Genomic DNA, 22440 nt, shown 5'->3' on the forward strand with positions numbered 1-22440 from the left:
AGCCTACATGAATATCAGAGCCTTTACCCAAGTTATTGAATCTTTCATAGTTGTGATTCTAATCGTGAAAACTTCCTAAGTACATGTACTGAATGAAATCCGTGAGCTTCATTTTGGAGAGTGGAGATTACGACCCAGTTACTTTAAATAGCAGATATTGACCAAAGCATAAACAGTGACCATGTGATCTGACATAATTGTCATTCGCAGAAATGAATGTAGTATCTAATAGGGGTTTTCCCCCCGAAGGTGGCATTACCAAAACATCAGCCATTTTTAGCTGATTTTCGTAGCGCCACCTTCGGGGAAAACCCCTATTAGCTACTATATTCACTTCTGCGAATGACAATTACTTCAGATCATGTGATCGCCATTTATGGATTGGTCAATATCTGCTATTTAAAGTAACTGTGTCATAATCTCTACTCTCCAAAATGGCGGTCGCAGATTTCATTCAATATGTACGAAGTTTTCACGATAAGAATCACAACCATGAAAGATTCAACAGCTCAGGTAAAGGCTCTGATATTGATGTAGGCAACAATTAGTTTTTTCTAAATTACCAAATTCAGATAACTTGGTGATGTAGTCACACACGAAAAACTTGTAAATTTCGAGTATGGGAAATGGCAGCTACGATTGGTCACGCATCCTCACCGACATGATGGTGAACAAGTTCTCTCAAGATTTTTAAGCACATAAAAAATTCTTCCATGAAAAATAATTACACAGCTATAACAATCGGACTTTCCTCTTAAATTTTTCCACATATAATAGATGTGTACCAAAAATGTAAAATGATTATAATTGCTGTTAAACGTAACATACACTACATTGTTTAACAGTTCACAGACAGGCCTATGCGTATGGGGTCGTATAGGTAACAGGTGTTCTATTTATAGTGTGCTGCACATTGTAACTATGCTCTATGAGGTAAAGGGTTAACTACTGAGACAGCAAAGAATTCATCAAAATAAGCAAATTTTGCCATCGAAAGACAGAAACTCTGTGTATGTTTTTATTTATAATGTCTGTATGGCTGTGATTACGAATGTCTGAACACGTCTACATGTATGGTGACGATACATGACTATGCCAAGTCTATCAACCAATCTTTTCTTTGCAAGTGTATTAATACTTTGACGAAAACATACAAGTTATTTTATTTTTATTCATATTTGAATTTTGGATAATTTTCAGCTCATTCTCATTTTTGTCATGCATGGTGACCCCACCGGAACCACAAAACACACATTTCAAGTCTCAAATGAACCCCAACACAACAATGAGAATGTGGCAGGTATGTAGACCCATTCATTTAGCCCATCTTTTATTTATGTACATTGACATTCAGTAAAAATCTTAAGTTGAAGTTAATCAAGTGTGTAGACTTACACTAAAATCCATGTAGATGTCAAAGTGATCGTTATATTGAACTTCTCTCAAGATGGGGCTCTACAAGAAATGGTACGCTATCTTGCCCAAAATAAGTTGAAACTTTCAAATGCGACATATACCTGTGAAACATAAAAAGTAAAATTTCTTACGTGAATTATTCTTGGCTGGAACAGGTTTCAAGCTTTGATAAGGTACTGTACGCCTGCAAAAAATCAAAGGGTTTTTATTTAAAGAAATAAAAAGTTCTAATGACGAATTATCAGAATTAAAAAATATTGATTGCTGGATTAAATTAACAGCACATCAAGATTATTTAAAACTAAGTGAATAAGAGTAATGCACCTTAACCTGAAATGTGCTGGTCTGGTTATGATTCATTTTGCCCCCAGACATATAACAACAAATGACCTTGGACATTAATAACAATAATAATAATAATAATGACTTTATTTAGAGAAGGTAGCTCAATTAGTTACAGAACAAAGCTACCCTGAGGCATTATATCTGTTATGTACCATATATATACAGTATATACAACATGTGGAGAATCTGGCTCGACACTAAACAGTTAAGTATAATAATAATAACAATGACTTTATTAAAAGAGGGTAACACAATTAGCTAAGAACTAATCTACCTTGAGGCCCTCAAACAAGGAATTTATTTATTTTACTGCATCTCTGAAGCCACTGGATATATTGAGTTTGGAAGAAGGAAATCTGAGTGGGCATTTCTAATCTCAACTAGAATACTATTCCAGCGCAAAGTTGCAGAGTATTGGAAACTTTTTAAAAATAATTCCTTATTTGGTTTGGGAATTTTATTCTGTTTGGTAGACATGGATTGCAGATGGGGAGTATTGCCAGGTAGCTTATCCTATTACCTATAAATGTATGGCTTTTTTAGCCCTCCGATTACACATGTAACGAAGTTATCCAGTGCAATGCACTATAAATAGAACACCTGTTACCTATTCGACTCCATACACATAGGCCTGCCAATTAAGCAGTGTAGTGTATGTCACGTTTCACAGCAATTTTAACCATTTTACATTTTTGGTACACATTTATTATGCGTGTTTAAATTTAAGAGTAAAGTCCGATCGTTATAGCTGTGTAGTTATTTTTCATGGAAGAATTTTTTATGTGCTTTAAAATCTTGAGAGAACTCGTTCACCGTCATGTCAGTGAGGCCGCGTGAACAACCGTAGCTGCCATTTCTCATACTCGAAATTTACAAATTTTTTGTCTGCGTCTACATAACCAAGTCATCTGAATTTGATAATTTATAAAAATAATTGCTAACTACATCAGTATCAGAACCTTTACCCAAGTTATTAAAACTTTCATAGTTGTGATTCTAATCGTGAAAAGTACTGAATGAAATCCACGACCTCCATTTTGGAGAGCCCAGAATATGACTCAGTTACTTTAAATAGCAGATTTCGACCAAGTGATCTGAAGTAATGGTCATTCACAGCAATGAATGAGGTATCTAATAGGGGTTTTTCCCCGAAAGTGGCACTATGAAAAGTGCTAAAACAGGTGCTTCCATGCAAATGGTGTAGAGGCATCCAAAGGTGCTGCCATGAGATAAACGGCTATACTGGAATAGTGATTGTAAGTATTCAGAAGCAATATTATTGTATATCCTGTACATTAATTTAGCTTTTCTCAAACAGATTCGGTCTTTAATAGGTAATATTTTTAACTTACCAGCTAAATTTTCTTTACTTTCTTTCTGGATTGATATTAGCCCAAATGCTCTCTTTTGAAAATGTGCCATTTTTGCAATTTTGTTATAAACTGAATTATCCCACGTATTACAGTAGTCTAAATAGGGTTGTATGTAAGTGTTTTAAATAGGTTTATGTGCCTTTCAGGGAGAAAATGTCTTATCCTACTGAGAAGCCATAAACTTAAATTGACCTTTTTACTGATGTTTGATATGTTCAGTCCATGATAGGTTATTATCTACCAAAACATCAAGTAGTCTATCATGACAGACTATTTGCAAATTTTTATCCTTTTTTGCCATGTTGAGATAATATTGTTTTTACAAGTATTTACCACCATGCCATTGCATGTGCACCAGTTGTCCAGTTTCTTTAAGGCATCACATAAAGAAATTTCGAGTTCATGCTTTGTGTTTGGATGTCTGACAATGTTGTGTCATCTGCATAGAGATATGTAGATGATATTAAGTTCCTTAGTAAAAGTGGTAGGTCATTAATAAATAAAATAAATAGTAATGAACCTAGAATTGAGCCTTGCAGTACTCCATATCTAATTGTTCCAGGTTCAGACAGAACATTATTTATATAAATATTTTGTGTTCTCTCACTTAAGTATGATGTAAACCATCTGTGTTTTCATCACACTGGTAAATTTTCGGTTTCTGCAAAAGGATTTAATGATCCACCACGTCAAAAGCTTTCTAGAAATCTACAAATACAGATCCTATTTCACTTCCACCGTAAGTGCCTAAAGATAGCAAAACAACCAAGCATAATGAATACTTAACATACAATTTTGTTTCAGAGATATGTTTTATTAACAAGCTAGTCTGAGTTTGTTGTTGATTTGTAATTATTGAATTTGGACATGTGAGATTTCCTCATAGATGAAAAGAAGTGTCAATGAAATGACGGCATCAATATTTACTAACAAAAACAATTTTAAAAACTGAGTTTAGATGATGATGGCTGTTTCACAAACTAAATGTTACACACTTTTTTAAATAAAAGGAATCAACTAGTCTGGTTCCCTGCAGAGTATGCTTTTGCTTGTGAATTTGAGTCAATAACTAGTCTGGTTCCCTGCTGAGTATGCTCCTTGCATTGCATTCCTCTATAGTAGAGAGTAAAGCAAGGAGCATACAGTCAGGGAATCAGACCACTCAACATTATCATAAATCAGTGATATACTGTTAAAACTAGTTGGAATAATGTCAATGATCTCATAGTGATTGGACATCTTGTTGTTGTTGTTGTTGTAGAGTTTAACGCCATTTTTCAGCACGCGATAGACTATACATGGCGGCCAGTATTAATGGTGGAGGAAGAAACCGGTAATTCCCCGGAAAGAACCACCGACCCTCGAGAAGCTACTGGCAAGCTTTCTCACATATCCACATTGGCCGAATCCGAGACTCGAACCCACGCAGACAGAGGTGAGATGGCAGTGATCCGTAACGGTGAGCGCTTTAGACCACTCGGGGCCCCTGGACATCTTGAAAATAAAGGTTACTTTTACATAAAAATTAACAACTTAGTTAGAAAAAGTTGTTGTGGGGTTTAACGCCATTTTTCAGCACACGATAGCCTATGCATGGCGGCCAGTATTAATGGTGGAGGAAGAACCTGGGAAAACCCCAGGAAGAACCACCATCCCATGAGAAGCTACTGGCAAGCTTTCTCACATACCCGCATTAGCCGAATCCTCTACTCAAGCCCACATAGACTGAGGTGAGATGGCAGTGATCCATAACGGAGAGCTCTTTAGACCACTCGAGGCCCCAGTTAGAAAAAGTACTTAATTGACAAATATTCCCAACCCAATTTAGAATGAGTATTCAGCCACTAAGCAGACCAGTTCGCTACCCCCCCCCCCATGTCTGCTTGATGTCCAGCAAGGATGGCATCATTTCATGGTATTATGGAGGTCCCTTGATAATTCATGCTCTCACTTACAGTGCAGACTATGTTGTATTCAAGTTGTCAAGGGAGAGGTGTACATTTAAATTGTGTTCTTGGAAGAACAAAAATGGTATTTTGTCTGAATATTTGCATGTAAAATAGTGCTGATGTCCAGTACCATAAAATAGATTATAATTCACTATCTTAAAATTATCATTTGAAGGGAAGAAACCAAATTTGTTTTGTATACTTTAAATACCTAGCGATCTAAGGAAAAAATACCATGAAAACACCTAGACTTTCAACAACAACAAAAAAGAACCTTAAAAGCCTTCTCTTACTCCAAAAATAATTAAAAAAATAAAATAAAAAATAATTATAATAACAATTCCAATGTGTATGGGTTGCTTTATGTTGTTTACCTTTCCCATTCAGTGATTTTATGTACCTAAAAACTATTCCTTCTATAGTCATGACAAATGAATGGAAAGTGTATACACCACTACTTTGACAACTCACACAATGATAACTCATGAAATTGCTTATAACACGAGTCAGGTATGGATCCAATATTTTTATGCTAGAAATTATCAAAAAACTGACCCCTATTTGTTGAACTTGAAGAAAATCGTGATCAAGATTGGCAAATGAAACTCTGATATACCACTGGTTTTATGGTCAAAAATGGTAGATAGGACCAGGAAATTTTGATTCAGCATTATGAAATTTTCAACTTCTAATAAGAAGTCAATTTTTGTTTACATTTCTTTCCAGACTACATTCTTGGTATACCATAAATAATGATATTCAATGAAATTTCAATCCATGAAAAAATGTCATGCCTGCTTGACGCAGTAATTTAATGAATAACAACCATTTAAATTAGCTTTTTATAAAGTAAAATTTGTATTGTTCTTTCATTTAGTTAGGTTTAAGTGCAATGATCATAAATGCAATGTGCCCTCTTGTATTCAAACATAAAATGTGTCAATCTACGGTAACAGCTATGTCCGTGAGCTTTCTCTGAGAACCTAATTAAGTACTAAACATAACTGACTTACATTAAGTATTTGTTGTATTGTTGCACTGAATTAAAAGCTGGCCTCCTCTGTATTATCATGTTAATTACGTCTTTTGTATCAAATAAAGGATGTGGCATACAAGAAAAGTTGAAAGGCATGCAAATATTATACGTGTAAGATCTAGTGGTCTGTCATATGATGGGTAAACTCATTTCAATTGATCAATTGAACACTGTTATAAATATTATGGTGTACTTAATATAATTTGACTGCCTTAAATTAAGCTACTAAATCGTACATGTGATCGAAGATAGCAAGGGAACCTAGTGAAATGAATACTTCATGAAATAAAGCATTTTGTTTCACACATATAGATCATTATGAAGCGAGTTTCTGAAAAATCCTGAATTGGCACCTAGAGATATCTTTAAGGATGAGAAGTTTCACTATTACTTGCAATGAAATCATTGCAACAATATTTTCTAACTGAAAAGTACAAAATTGAGTTTCAACATGGACGATTGTTACATGAAATAAATGTCGCTAGTTTTTGAACAAAAAATAAATCTTGTTTTGTGGTGTACCAACAGTTAAGTCCAGCCTTGTAAACTCCCTTCTTCCAACTCTGCAATAGCATAGTAAGGTGGGAACCAGGCAAATCAACATAAAAAAGTCAGTGACGCAATTCATAAAATGTTTTAGCATATACTTGAAGGCTGTTGAAATCACTTGGAATAATGCTAACGATTTTTCATATGTTTGGTATCTTGAAAATAAATGCAATTTATGCAGAATAACAAAGAACTTCATTAGAAAAAAGCGCTTTATTGACAATTATTCTCAAAGCAATTATTCAACAATGTTACGTTAAAAATGGCATTAATATATGTACAATTAAGAAGCTGACAAACAGGAGACACAATTCTGTCTGAAGTCGAGTAAATAAGATAAAACCCTTCAAACGTAAGGTACATGCAAGTCTTTGAGTCAATATTCTCAGCAAAGCACATCAGAATATGTTGAGATTTCTTGAGTAATGCTGGTTACAAGCAGCACCCCATTTAAATATATATAGTTAGTTATCAGGGGTCATAAATCTATCCAAAACAAAGCAGTCAAGATAAGAAGTTCATCAATATTCCTACCTGATTCCATTACAATGGGTTCATGGTCTGATACAAACAACACCGATTGTGATGATATGAAGGTAAGGGCAATACCTCTACCCATAATGATCCCGACAAGACAAAACCCTTTTAAGGGATGCACATTGTCCATAAGACAATGCTGAATATCAAGTTGGATCAAAATGTATCTTTACCAGTAATTTATATTGTGTGCTTGACTTTTGTTGGTGACAGAGTTTTGGTATACCTGATTGTCATGTCTGATATGGGTAAAGCCAAAACAGTACTTAAAAAATAATTTATAAGATGCTCTCAAAAGATTTCAAGTATGATGCAAGGAAAACGGTATGATCATAAATACAGAAAAAAATGAAAGCCCTACTATAGTTACAACACAACAAAAACGAGCAAGGATAGATAGCAACAAACTCCAGGTTCTATTTGACAATGTGAGCCTTAATAAGACCTTTCACAATAAAATTCTTGGTGTTTTCGTAGATAACAATCTTACTTTGTCTATTCACATTAAACAGGTTTCAAAAAATGGTTAATTATCTTTGGCTAAGTGAGGAAAATCAAAATGTACATTGATCTTCAGTAAATGGGTCATCTTTTATAAAAGTTATATTCAACCATATCTGGACTATTGGAATGTAATTTAGGGTAATACCTCTAATTCAAACCTAACACTTTTAAGACTCCAAAAGAGGGCTTGCCGTTTAATTCTAGATCAGTGTAGAGAGGATTTCCAGGATGCAATGAATAATATAAAGATTTTAACAATACAATACATGAAAGAATATTTCCTAGAAAGGCCAAATTGATGTATAAAGTATCCAGAAAAGCCATTCCTGTCTATCTAAGCAATATCTTTCACCAAAGAGATGCTGATGGTACTCCAAATGTAAGGTCCATAAGAAGTAAAAATTGCATTATACCATGGTCAAAGAAGGAAGTGTTTAAAAAAATGTTTTCAATATACTGGTCAACTGGTAGCGAACAACATTCCCTGGTGACGTAAGGCAAGCTCCTAGTATTTCTTCATTTCATAATCGTCTCAAATGGATGAAATCTTCAGACAACTGCACAGTTCTAATACAATAAAAACCGCCTGCTTTTCTGTAATTTTGCATCATTTTCACAGTTAAATATTTCAATGCAGGATGAAAATTTATACATGTTTATTTGATACTGTGATTGTTAAAACAATTATCTAGTGTCAAGCCAGATTCTTCACATTATGTTGTATATGAACAGAGCAATTTAAAAAGAGCTTCCAATAATTTGGTACAGTTCTGTAGAACAAGCTTCCACTACATGTAAAATCTACTGAAAACATTACAGTATTTAAGAAGATATAACATGAGCATGTGTGTTTCTAATAAATAATGGAATTTTGTATTTTAATAGTAAACATGTTAAAATAAACAGTAATTATTGCTATCTTCATATAATGTGCATTGTTATACTCTCCTAACACATTAACCCCTGAGCCAAACAGCTAGGCAGTCCCCTGAAGCATACTTGCAGAGATCACCTACAGCAGTGTTAGCCTTTCCAGTGCCTGTATCCCTGAGACTAGCTGACAGCAATTGGATTGCAGATTTTTATAGAGGGGGCTACTTGCAATATTTGTATTCATTTAATTCAGCTGAAATTTGGCATGGCAGTTCTCAATAAACTTACATATATAATGGTATAAATTTCATGCTACATGCAGAAATAAAACTAATGCATGATGGTGAAAACAGATGATGTACTTGCCAATTTGCTTCCCTTGCCGTGAATAATCCATAAAATCCATTATGAATTCACAAAGAATTATTAACACCATCAACACATGAAATAATTATATTTTATGTACACAAAAATTCCACTTGTCGTCTCATGTAAACTAAACATCCTGTGAATACTGTACACAAATGGGCATATTTTACTTGCTCTTTACTTACCTTTCTTCCTAAGAACTCTCACTGAAATTTTTAAAACTAATAAAACACTTAACAAACCTTGAACTATGAACACTCATGTTAACAACGTATATTTCCCAAACATTTATTTAACGATTATTCAAAAGAAAAAGAAGCTCCACGAAATCAAATGCATTTGCATCAGGGTCTAAATCCGTTGCTGGTCCTTTGTATAGCCTCTTGTCAATGTGTGTTTTATCATTTAAGATCATCGATCAGCTCTACTTTCATTTTCTTCTTTTTCAACACTCTCATTTTCGTCACTACTACTGTTATTTTCAGTAGCTTTTCGATGTCACTATCAATCTCGTCTGATTAAAATCCAGAAAATTCTCCATCAGAATCCATCAAGTAAAAGTCTGCTCCTAGAGGCTGATTCTCATCAATTTGCATCAATTTAAAATCAAAATATTTTCACTAAATCAACTGATATCGAAGTGAAAAAAATTTCCCGCTGTTCAGCAATGTGTGCTCTATCTATGAAAGCTAAAATTTGATTGGTTAAACTGCCTGCATTAGTAGGAAATGGCTTTAAATCAACCAATGGTTTGCGCCAAGTTAACTCGTCATGCGGGAGAAAGGCCTTGCTAAATACTGCCTCTTAAACTCGGCGCTTGGGAGACAAGCTATGCAAACTCAGCCACTTGAGCGAGGCTCGCGGGACATCAGGGGTGTAAAGTACGACGAGTATACTCGTCGCCAGGGGTTAATGTGTTAAGAGGGCCTCAAGGGAGAATAGTCCTTGACTAATGAGTCACCCTCTATAAATAAAGCATTATTATTATTATATATGGTATATATTTTCCATAACAGCTGGAAACCCTCATCATAGATTAATTCTGTAATGAACTGAGTTACCTTCTCTAAATAAAGTCTTTATTATTATTATTATTATTATTATTATTATAAATTTATCTTAATCTTAAACAGTGGTATAAAAGACTAAATTTATGTACAATTTGAAATATATACATGCATATTGTTATATTTAATATTACCAAACTTATTCATTTCTGAATTTTGTCAATATCAAAGCCTAATAATAATAATAACAACAATTATAATAGTAATAATAATAATAAATTTCAATATTACAGAATTAAGAAATGAAAATGAATGTGATTTTATTTCCTGTATTATACACTTTCAAATACAATATCAATATTTAAATTAAGCACGTTTCTTCCCCAAATGGTTGAAAAATCAATCATTATTTATAAAATTTCATTCTTCTGATGCTTTTCTTTATCATCAGGCATGTTATACCTGTCCCTTTTGTTATTACTGTTAAGTGTTGTGAATATTGTGAAATAGTATCGTTATCATGATGGTAATTATTATAATAATTATTATTATTTGCTGCTAAAGAAAAAATCAGCAGTTCTTTTCATAGTAAACAAACTTTACAATGTTTCAATTTTTGTTATTATTTCAAGAGAGAGAAATCCATCTCATTCTGCCAATATTCTATAAAGAATTATGCTTTATGAATTTAGCTATTTGTAAAATGAAATCAATAAAACCACAAGATAAAATGTGTTTTTGTGTGCAACCAAGACCCAATTCAGTGTAGAGACCTTAATGGTGGTTATTTCCCTTTTTACATTCCGGAGACTGGTCAGGCATGGATCCCAGAAAATAAATTAAAAAACTTACCAAAATCACAATTGAAATTGATAACTGAAATGTTGATACACTGCTCAATTTATGGTAAAAAACCGTAGATATGACATGGAGATTTTAATCAATGTTTTGAAATTGTCAACTTTTAATAAGTCATAATTAGTTAAATGTCACGCCTAGTGTAGAAAGTACATTAATATTTAAATGCCAATTAAATAATTTTTATTTTTATTTTTGTGCTTTAATTCTATCTTTTAGTTCCTCTTAAGCATAATTGTCATAAATGCAATGTGTATTTAAATGTAAAATATGTCAATCTAATGCAACAGCTATACATGTCCGCAAGCGTTTCTCTGAGAACCTAATTATGTGCCGACCGTGTTTTGACTACTGACTTGCAGAAGTATTTGTTGTATTGTTGCACTGAATTAAAAGCTGGCCTCCTTTGTATTATCATGTTAATTATGTCTTTTGAATCAAAATAAAGGAGGTGGAATAAAAAAAAAGAAGTAAAAGGCACGCAAATCCTAAACTCTTAAAATCTAGTGGCCCCAGTCGTACATTGGGTGAACTAACTGCAGTTGATCAAACGAACACTGCTATAAATTTTATATGTGTATATAACATAAACTATCTTAAATTAACTGATGTTCCTTATTTGTGATCAAAGATAGCCAAGGCAACCAAGCGAAACGATTACTTTAAAATAAAGAGCTTTGTTTCACAGATACAGACCACTGTGGTCAAGCGATTTTCAAAAGATTTCTGAATTGGCACTCAGAGATATCCTCAAGGATGATAAGGATTAAGTTTCACTATTACTTGCAATAAAATCACGATACCAATATTATTGTAACTGAACAATACAAAAATAGAGTTTTGTCGTAGGCAATTATCTCATGATATAAATGTTGCTAGTTTTTGAAAAAAAAAAAGAAATCTTGTTTGGTGGTGTATGAACAGATAGTCTAGTTCCCAGCTACTTTGACTTGGTAGTATACTTTTTAATACCAATCTGGGAACAACTAATCAACAAAACAAAAAGCAGTGATGTAATACATGTTTTCATGTACACGTGATGGTTGTTGAAACCAGTTGAAACAATGTTTCACATGTTGGAAATTTTGAAAACAAATGTTATTTACACAGAATAACAAACAACTTCATAAGAAAATGCCTTTGTTAATTACTATTGATGTGATTGTAAAAGGAGGATTCCGTCATTAAACAGCCCAGTTCCTAATCCCCTCTTGCGGATTTCTGGATGTATAAGCGGAGTGTTTCAATTTCTGGAGGTCCCTCAATAACTCGCGCCCTCGCTTGTAGTGCATTCTATGTTTGTAGACCCTAGTGTACACAAGTTATCAAGGGAGGGGTGTATTAGAGCACTACACTAATGAGGCAGCCACGATTCAAGCCATTACAATTTAGCTTGTTGTAGAAATTTCATTGCAAGCAGTACCAGTATATTTGAGCAACGGATCCTAGAACCCTGGAGATAATTTAAATTCATGAAGTTATGTTGATTAGTAAAATCAAGACTGTTGCACTTTGCTGGTCTAAAAGAATGCACAGTTTGGCAGCCACATCATAATGAACTGTTGGCATTGCAGTTTCTCTTGCAATTTCAATATGTCAAATGATATGACAATTATCTTTGCTACATCATCAAGATGACACCTGCAGATCATCATTATTTAGTGCATTGTCTGCTAAACTGCAGTTATTGACAAGCTGATAAAATTGAATCTGTTATAGTGATAACCAAGGATTTTTAAAAATATTGTACTAATAAAGCACACTTTGCACCATGCAAACCTTGACAAGGTAGAATGCCAAAAATAAAGAATTAGGGTAGAATGGTTTCCTGCTCAATTTTGGCAAATTTTCAGCATTTTTGTCTACGACATTTTTCAAAAACATTCAATCTCTAAAAACATTAATAAATAAATAACTTGAAGAGGCAATATCTAAAAACATAAAAATAACACAATGTAGGAAGCACACCCTAAACACCTCGACTAGTAATACCATAATAACCTTGAAAATCTCTCTTCATACACGATTTCTACTAACAACCTCTATAAACAGCATAGAACACCCCCTTTTTTAGAACATTTTGAAGGAAAAAAAAATAAAAAATAAAAAAATAAAAAAAAATAATAAAAAAAATAAATTAAAAACGCAAGAAACGACACTCAAATGCAACAAGAAACCAGCGATGAGAAGCAACCAGGACTGTTCACGAGCTCTCCTTCCCACTAATGACAGCCAACCATTCAACTGTAAGGGACCTTTATGGACCCACAGATTGAGGCCAAACTATCAGGGTTCCTTGAACCCATAAAATCCTGGGGGAGGTGGCACCATTCCCTTCCTCAGGAACAATTAGCAGGCTGTGGTGCAGTCAGGAAAATGTGGCACGTGCACAATTGTGCGCATGCCACTATAATTAAACCCAACAACAACAACAACAACAACAACAACAATTTAAAAATTCTTGTTCCAAAAATTTGAGCAGTAGAAAATTTCTACCCCTATAATCTGTCAAATGCATTTTTAAAAAAAACAAAATGATCATTCCTTTCAGTTATTCAAGTAAAGTGTATCTCAAGAGTTTTAAAACTTGCAACACACCTTTCCCCTTCAGGGTACATACACATATAATAAACAAACAGCACTTTTTTTTATGTCGGTTTGTCTTTATTGCTCATATAAGCAATCATTAATTCCAGACTATTTTCCTTTAAAAAACCCAGTTTAATCTTTTTTTATGTGTTGATAATTAAAGTAATTAACAAATATGACTTGCCTACAACTGAAATATTCCTGCTAATGACAGTAGTCACCTTAACGGTTTCTCCAATATGCTTATTTGTATCTGCCACAACGCGAACTACCACACTGTTTGTTTAGCTGAAATTAATAAGTATTGTTCAACACCCAACGTCTGAAATGGAATAATTCAAACTGGCAAAGATATATTTTATACATCAGATACTTTATGTTTATTATTTATGGTGGTGCATACATTAAACTTGCAGAGAAAAAATAAGGGTGCCAATTTTTGGGAACTGAAGCTGCCGTAGTGGATAACTGTGGAAAACACATCTTTAAAAAAAACAATTATTAAAAAAAACAAATCAGAATGAAACCTTGGAATCAGGCAACCAATCATTACCTCTGAGGCTGCACAAAGGGTAGCTACCATTAAAAAAGCATGATAAAATGGTATTTTATATACTTTTAATGAATTTGAATAAGCAAACTTTAACACTTTCATATTCCATAACACTTAAATGAACATCAATTTCAAGTCAATTCAACCATTTGTTTGCATGTATAACATATTTTACTTTGATCAAAATGATGCAGTTTTCTTTGAACCATATTACACAATATACCCCATCAAAACCTCAGAAGTTTATCACCAAATTACATCCTCTGAGAACTCTATCCTACTTCAGGTGTTTGTCATGCCTGATGAACACGATATATATATTGCTTTAAACATCTATTATGAACCAAAACAGTTATCAAATAATAAAGTCATTGATAATATAATTTTTACATAAATAATATTCTTTGATAAATCAGAAAGGAATGTTATTAGAAATATTAAGTACCAGTACAGTCCATAGTATGTGCAAGTACCATCTTACTTTAATTCGTTTTAAAATACATTTACACCTGATTAACATGATTTGCAGGGCAATTATTGTTTAGACAGACTTGATTAATGTAAGATATTGTCAATTTATTGAAAATGCTTGAAATTTATTTTACTGACAGTGTATAGTCTTGGAATAAAGATTTCCTCTGCAATAGACCAATAATATGTGCTGACAAGTTTAGAATTAAAAAGAAAATTTTATGATCAGCCAGGGCTCTTCTACTGATGAGAAAAGAAAATTATTTACCTTGTATATTTATTGCATGTTCCATGCTACAAAGAATGGTAGAACATCAAGTATCCATGAGACGGTGTAATATATTTTAAAGAGTACAAAAGAAAAGGCTCTTTTATTAAAATATCTTCACAACCATTTTTATTAGAAGTTTTGTTCTATGTACATGTTATAATTGGCCAAAGTTTTAACTGGAAAAAAGAGAAAATTAACCAGTTTTTGTTTGACATATCCACAAATGTGCCGATGTACCTAGGTAACCAGTTGATACATTTAGATATTTAAACAAGAAAATTATTGGTCTTTCATGTGTGTGTGTGTGTGTGTGTGTGTGTGTGTATATATATATATATATATATATATATATATATATGGACACACACACGCACATTATTTTTTAAAAACCTTGTGATTTCATTGCTTTCCTTGGAAATTCTGATGCATACAATTTCAGTTTCTACCCAATGCACCAGTGAGTTTACATTTTGGCAAACATCTTTTATTTATGATTAAACATTAAAAATTCATCAAAAATTGACACATTTCATTTTTTAAAATGATTTCAGATTTTGACTTCTCAAGAGATGGACTTTCCAAAAATGCATGGTTTATAAATGTTTTGTAACATTTTGTTGGATTAGCTACAGTAGTAGAAGACATTAATCAAGCAATGTTTCGAACATTTTTCAATCTCTATTAAAACTATAGTAAAAGTCACATGGGTCATGTATGCACATTTACTCATTTTAAATTAAATATTAATCATTCTTTTAAAATTTAACATTACTTTTCTTTATCCAAAGTCCATTTAATCCTGATTTTTGAATGATCTGCACATTAACTGTCATCAAGAAACTTCCAAACAAAAATTATCAATCTCTATGGTCTTTACAATGGTGGCAATGTACTAAACTTGGGTCATGAAAAGAGCACTTCATGTGGAATCATCACAATACAGTGGAACCCTGCTATAACACAATAATTGGGGTCCAAAAAAATTGGATCATGTTAATAGTGGGGTCATGTTAATGCAGGGTTTTACAGTATTTTACTTTTGTTAGAGAACAACTTATTCGCACATATACTTGTATTCATGTCTAATGTATAATAACAACGTTTACTATCATACCATCATGGCATGCAGTTCATCTATAATGCATGTAATTTCATTGAAAAACTGCACACATATTTACAGTATTCAATAATTGTGTGCTAGATCATTGTGTCTGAATTCAACACCTAATATATAGTATGAACAGAGTATTAACATTGTTTACTTGCAATCTGATATCGTACCATCGGGTCTTGCAATTAATCCATAATACATGTAATTCCATTGCAAAATTTACATATATATTTAAACTATTCAATAATTTTGTCACATATCATTAAGTGTCTGAATTTAATGGGAAAAATTAACAGCAAAACTAGGTTAAGAAAGATGAAGCATGTGTATGGTTCATTTTGTTCAAGTGTTTATCAATGTGTCTGAATAAACTTCATACTGCTAAAATGTTATCACATTCGTTTCTGTACATTTATCCATCATAAATTTCCATTAACGCTTGTAGGCCTATTCGTTTGAATGACTGCAGCAAGAATAATTAACAATTAACACATGCTTTCAGCATGCATGTAACTTTTACTACAGATTTTGGGAATATGAAAAGAAACTTGTGAAAAATACTATCATTGCGCAAAGTGAAGAAAATGACTTGTGTTTGTGAACTTGCTTTTCCATAACAGTAAAAACGTTTATAAAAAATAGGAAATTAATAATGAGTTCATAAGCAAACACCATACACATGTAAAGCCCGAGAACTAAATGTAGTAGGCCTGCAATGGTCACGAGTCACTATTGTAAAATTTTTTAAGCTGAACGCATGTACAATTTCATACCCTTTTGATTTCCAGCTAATAAAGCGGACATTATTTAGTGGTCAACTGATCGCGTCTAATAACATCACCTACCCAGCAAACATGGCAGCTTTCATTTTTTTATGTGTATTAAATTGTCAGACTTTTTTATTGACCACCGCATTGTCTGCTGCTTGGTTGTGTATGCAGTTAAAGAAGAAACACATGTTGTCTATTGTCTGAGCAACGATTCTATACAGAATTAGACAATCACAAAGACAACTTACTGGCTTTACTTGTAGATCAGTAATAAGTAACATTTCCGATAGTGTTTATTTTGGCATAGCACTTCAAGAACTTGGTGAAATTGTTACATTTCAGAAGCCACGCCAAGATCGTATTATATTAAAATTCCAACTCATCCCCAAAATGATAATCAATGTTTTACACGCTATTTCTTGTACTTAAAAAAACATTTTCCCGGTACAACAAAAATACATGTACACGTTTCTAAAATTTCAGGAACCATGCCACGATAATATTATATTCTAATTCATATGCAATCTCTTCCCCACATTGATAATAAATTTATTATACACTATTTCATGTACTTTGAAGATTTTTTTTTTTTTAAATGTGCGAATGAATATACAAAATTTTGGGAGCCACACCACGACCACAATATATCCGAATTCACGTTATCTGGGGCACATTGAGACCAGAATGGAGCAAATGTCCTCTACCTGAAGACTGATAATCAGAATGCCATATACACCACTCCCTCGATAATTCGCGCACATCGGGGTCCAGAAACATCGACCGCACTATAAATGAGGCGCGAGTTATCGAGGGACCTATAAAATAAGCCCAAAACCAATAAAGTGATTGACGACATAACGGAGAAAGGGGGGGGGGGGGTAGGCAGATCATACTGTTGAATACTCACTTTATAATCGTTCTGAGATTAAACGTTAATAAATATCTCTTCATAACGGTGTACTTGATTATTTCCTCATAGGACAACATTAATTTCAGGATAAATTACAGTATATTGAGGCGATCATCTAAAACATTATTCCATGTGGTTTCCGTTCGCTTAACATGTGTACCACTTCACACATTGTGTACTACGTCACTAATTTTTTTGTTGAATTGGATACATTCTAGTTTTATTGTTTGATCCAAATTAGATGTTTTTTATATACAAAATATCGACTCTTTTCGAGAAACAGTGTCGATCGAACGATAAATATTTTTGAATGTGATAGAAGTAAAACGGAAAACAAACAAAAAAAACAAGGGTTAATCAGTACAGACGTATTTAATTGGTCTACAAATTTAAAACAACGTAAATTAGAACAAGTTAATACTTGCCGTTTGTGCCACGCTTGACAAATATCAATTCACTTTTTGAAAAAATCAGTTATTTTTGTGTGTGCGTGTTACTTCTTGGTTTCTCTGCCGCCGAGCAAAATCCCTAAGATTTCTCAACTGCATGAGCTTTACGTAGTCAACATTTTGGGTCTCCAGCCACCTTATGGCAATATCAAAATATTTGATTGCTTCCTGTGCAGAGGGGTGGGGTGGGGGGTAGGGGGGAATGTGCATCTGCATCACTTTCAACACTTGTGTTACTCCAGTTAGAATCGTCTTCTGCTGCAAATTTGTTCGCTATAGAAATAATTATAGTTTCATCTGACATGTATTTGGCTGTGGGGCAATCATTGTCAGCACAAATCCACTCCTCCATATCATCAAGAGAAATGCCCATCTCAGGACCATGAGTCTGTACAAATTTCTCCCAAACAGCCTCGGCATTAATGACATCAGTTTCACTGAAACATTCCAAGTCACTATCATCGTCGTTGTCTCTGTTACTGTTTTGCTTTACGTCAAAGGCAGTTCCAAGATCCTTAATCCAGCACCTGAGGTCTCTTGCAATCGATTTTTTTTTTAAATGCAACAAACACTTCCCCAAGTTGTTGTTCAAAACAAAGCTGGCATGTACATGTAATTAGGTTCTCACAGAAGTACTCACGGTTTTCGATGTGACGGTCGATTGACTCTTTTCATGTTTTCAATGAAAAGAATATGTTGTGATTATAATGTTTACACTGAAACGGAATTAAAGAATTAGAACGTGACTTTAACACAGGAAGACGTTTAATTGGTGTTTATTTCATTTTCTGTTGCCACCTGTTAGCATTTACCAGAAGTTTTCATTGATCGCTATTTCACCAGACTGTTTATTTACAGTATACTGACAACTATTTATCATAAAAACTTACATAATATATGATATCTTTAAACAGAGGTCTCGCTAGGATTTTAAAACTGGGTCTTTCTGCCTCTGAAGTCAATCACTAAATATCAGTACATTTTCTCACTCGGCCACTAGTCAAAGCCTTTGAACTAGCCGCCTAGCTGTTGCATCATGTTCTTTTTTTTTTTTTTTTTAAACGTACCCTTATAAAATGGCAACAGTACATCAAAGAGTCTTTCAGTCACTGAATTCTGTCATTGTAAATATCAGCACAGTTAACTGATCAACACATTTTCCCACAAAGCAGGTGGCTGAAATAGGACCAGCAAATCTTTTAATTTTCCCGCACACCTATTACATGCGTACGGAGGACTCCCGCCTCAGTGATTTTCTGCATCCCAGATCAAAAATTGGCATCCAAATATGCGTAATTAAACGTTTTCGAGATCTCTGAAATTGTTTCTTTTTTAGAACTTGCAAATTTCAAAATATTGATTATATTTTTACGGGCATTAATCACCATTTTCGATGATAAAACGAGCAATGTATCAAGGTTTAATTTATCAATTCTTATCGTAATTTTTTTCATGTTCAGCATATTTGAAAGATATTTTAAATACATTTTCTTTGGAAAAAATTGGGAGCCAAGACGGACACCGTGTTATAAGTGGGATCGCGAGTTATCCGGGCGAGAGTTATCGAGGGAGCGGTGTATACAGCTATGAAATCAATAAACGTTAAAAATTAAAGGATAAGCAAAAGTGCAAGGCTAGGAGATGGCTACTCACTTCTGGCCTAGCTCTTCTATAAAGACTAGCACTGGACCTTCATTCTCTGCTAGTTCCTGTATGTGGCCATGGTACCAACAACCGTTCTCGAACACCTGAAACAGATGTGATGACATCAATAATTTAATTGATGGAACTTCATACCACAAGAACTGTACTGTCTGTGATTTTTGTAGACACTTTACATGATTTTGAAGGTGTACATACAATTACACCATTCAGTTGTTTTAGTGTACTCTGACAACTTGCAAACCTGCTTATCCAATAGGCAGGTGCAGACCCCTACATGTTTCTAAAGAAAATGCAAACAAGTGGTCTCCTATTGCATAACAAACAAAAACTGTAAACAAAACTGGAACTTGAAAGTTCAAGATATTGCTTGTTTTATTGTTGAGAAAGGAGATTAGTTCATGCAAATTTTGGAAATTACTTTATCCTTCATTCTTTATACTGTATTGACAAGTATCATATCATAGATTATGTATCACAATAGGTGGTATTGTTACACCTGTACTTGACATTAAAGGAGACAGACCCTGACCTTTGAGCTTTTGACCTTGAAATCCATAGAATTCTTCCTTAAGTCAAATCCATTCACAAAATTTTTAAGTGTTTATCTGGATCACTCAAATTTTGTGCAAAAACTATTTTTCTTCTTTCAGCCCGTGATGTGGACCTTTCAGCGTTCGACTCCAAGATTAACAGGGTTCTCCCTTACCTTGGCGATTCACAAGGTCTGGTAATAGGCAAATCAAATTATTGTGCAGAAATGAAATTGGTTGAGATGGACAGACAACAGAAAACCATAAGAGACTAATAAGCTTCACCTTAATTAGGTGTGGAAACATTCACGACATAAAATTACACTCCTCATGACCAGATCTTATTCCATTTATGCACATAGTAAAACTGTTCAATATACAAAGTTGGTACATCTTTTTTTTCTGTCTTAAAGTTGACTTCAAGAACACAAATACATAAAATATGAAATCAATGTCAAAATGAATCCATTTTAATAAGAAATCAAGCCGACTGATGTATAAAATTTGTAATACATCATTAAGAAATATATATCAATATACTGTACCAATGAACATCTGCTGCAAAGATCCCATGTTTCTGGGTATTTAATAATAACAGCTCACCAGGGCATGAGGTACTGGCCATTATGGTTTCGAGCTAGGCACAATTGAAGAAATATAAGTTGTTTTTATAAAGCTAAGCTAGGAAATGCAGCGCATGGAAGAATCAATATTGTCACGAGTGAAACAAACATACTTACATTAGCAAAGCATAAAATGAAAGCCTTAGTGACCCGATTTGGTTGTAAGGGTGCCATGCTAAAAGATGCATCTAAAGACAAGTTTTATTATTGGAAGATAAACACCACCCGAAAAAAAAGAAAAAAAATTTAAAATAAAATATTCAAGCATGAAATATCGAGACCTATTTTTGCAGCAGTACTTATGAAGATATACCACCACCCAACCCCATTTCATGATTGTAATTGGGATCATACAGCAGTGTTGCACTTAAGAGCCCAAGGTCACAGTGTCCTTCATCATCCATATTTGAGGGACATGCATTTTAGAGGGAAAAAGGAAAATAACAGTATATAATGCATTACGAGTGTTATAAAAACAAGACAATAATCTTTGCTTAAAGATTTTTGCCCCCTTTACCTTTGTGGTTTCCATTGTGATATCATATTGGACATTTACATCATTGCAATGAAGGTTTTTATCATGTGCTCAAATAACTAAAAAAAAAGCCCCACAAAATGTCTGAATATCTGGCCAACCGGCCATGAGCTGTACAACGGAATGTTCTGTTCAAGATCATGCTCTCATTTAAATTTAGTAGACACTCATTATCTATCTTTTCTGAATTACTTTGTTTCCAAACTTGTAAATCAATTAACTAATGAAAAATTGTGTGTTTGTATAAAGTCTCTTCAATCATTTCAACTTCAAAATAATAGGAAGCTAGCCAAGAGCCAAGTGGTAAAATAGCCACTGCTTAAGAGCACTCGGGGCCCAAACATTAATCTATACTACTTATCGTTCTATCTTAAGACCAAATTGTCAGCTGTCAAGATATTTTCATACAAAACAGACCCTCATTATTTTCACTTTTCTGCATCTTTAAGTATGCTCCCTCTACTACATGTTCTTTAACCTTTCAATGTAATTCTTACATTTCTACCAAATTAGATGAGGTGGAAGGGAGGTGGTGATGGCAGCATCAACCCTAGTCTCTCATTTTGTATCCTGCAACTTCTGTAAAGTCTGAACAGCGTAATAAGAAAATACATGCAACTGAAAAACTTCAGACCTAATCTAAGATATTGTTGATACCAGTAACCACTCTGGGAAATTTGAGTGCAATGTCTCGTATCCCTGTTAATGTGGGTTTGATAAAAATCACAATTACAGCAAGTACTGTCCAAGTGAAATTGAAACTGCTTATGGCAATGGATGTTTTGACCACAATAAAAACAATAACAATAAATGTTATCTGCCTTCATGTTTCAAGTTTACTATCGAGAAATTATTTCCATGCCTCCCAGTTACCATCAGCAACCCAGAATGTTGACACTTAGAAAAAGCAAAGTTTACAATATATCAAAGACAAGAAATGCCGAAGGGACTGACAGTGTGTCAAGAAGAGTAAAATGTATATGATTTCTTGTATTCAAAATCTACATTAAATATGATGCGTGTGTGTGTGTGTGTTGTTCATGACATTATTTTCTGAGTTAAATGTAAAGATGTGGTCAATTAATCAGTCAGCAGATAATCAAGTCCATCTGCACAGACCTAGATCTGCTATTACATAATGTGCAGA

The 22440-nt window shown here is 33.6% G+C and overlaps 1 protein-coding gene across 2 annotated transcripts in view; it reads right to left on the reverse strand.

Moving 5' to 3' along the window:
- The window catches only part of LOC149798310 (uncharacterized), a 238663-nt gene that overhangs the window by 31099 nt on the left and 185124 nt on the right, over window positions 1–22440 (reverse strand). For both annotated transcript variants that reach the window (XM_089963443.1, XM_089963442.1), the window contains exons 10-11: window positions 19594–19688; window positions 1548–1600 (exon numbers count right to left, since the gene is read on the reverse strand). In XM_089963443.1, the coding sequence (XP_089819569.1) occupies window positions 1548–1600; window positions 19594–19688 (148 nt within the window). The remainder of the gene's footprint in view (window positions 1–1547; window positions 1601–19593; window positions 19689–22440) is intronic.

The sequence above is a fragment of the Sinohyriopsis cumingii genome, chromosome 6, assembly GCF_028554795.1.
Source record: "Sinohyriopsis cumingii isolate HCF-2022 chromosome 6, ASM2855479v2, whole genome shotgun sequence".
NCBI lineage: Eukaryota > Metazoa > Mollusca > Bivalvia > Unionida > Unionidae > Sinohyriopsis > Sinohyriopsis cumingii.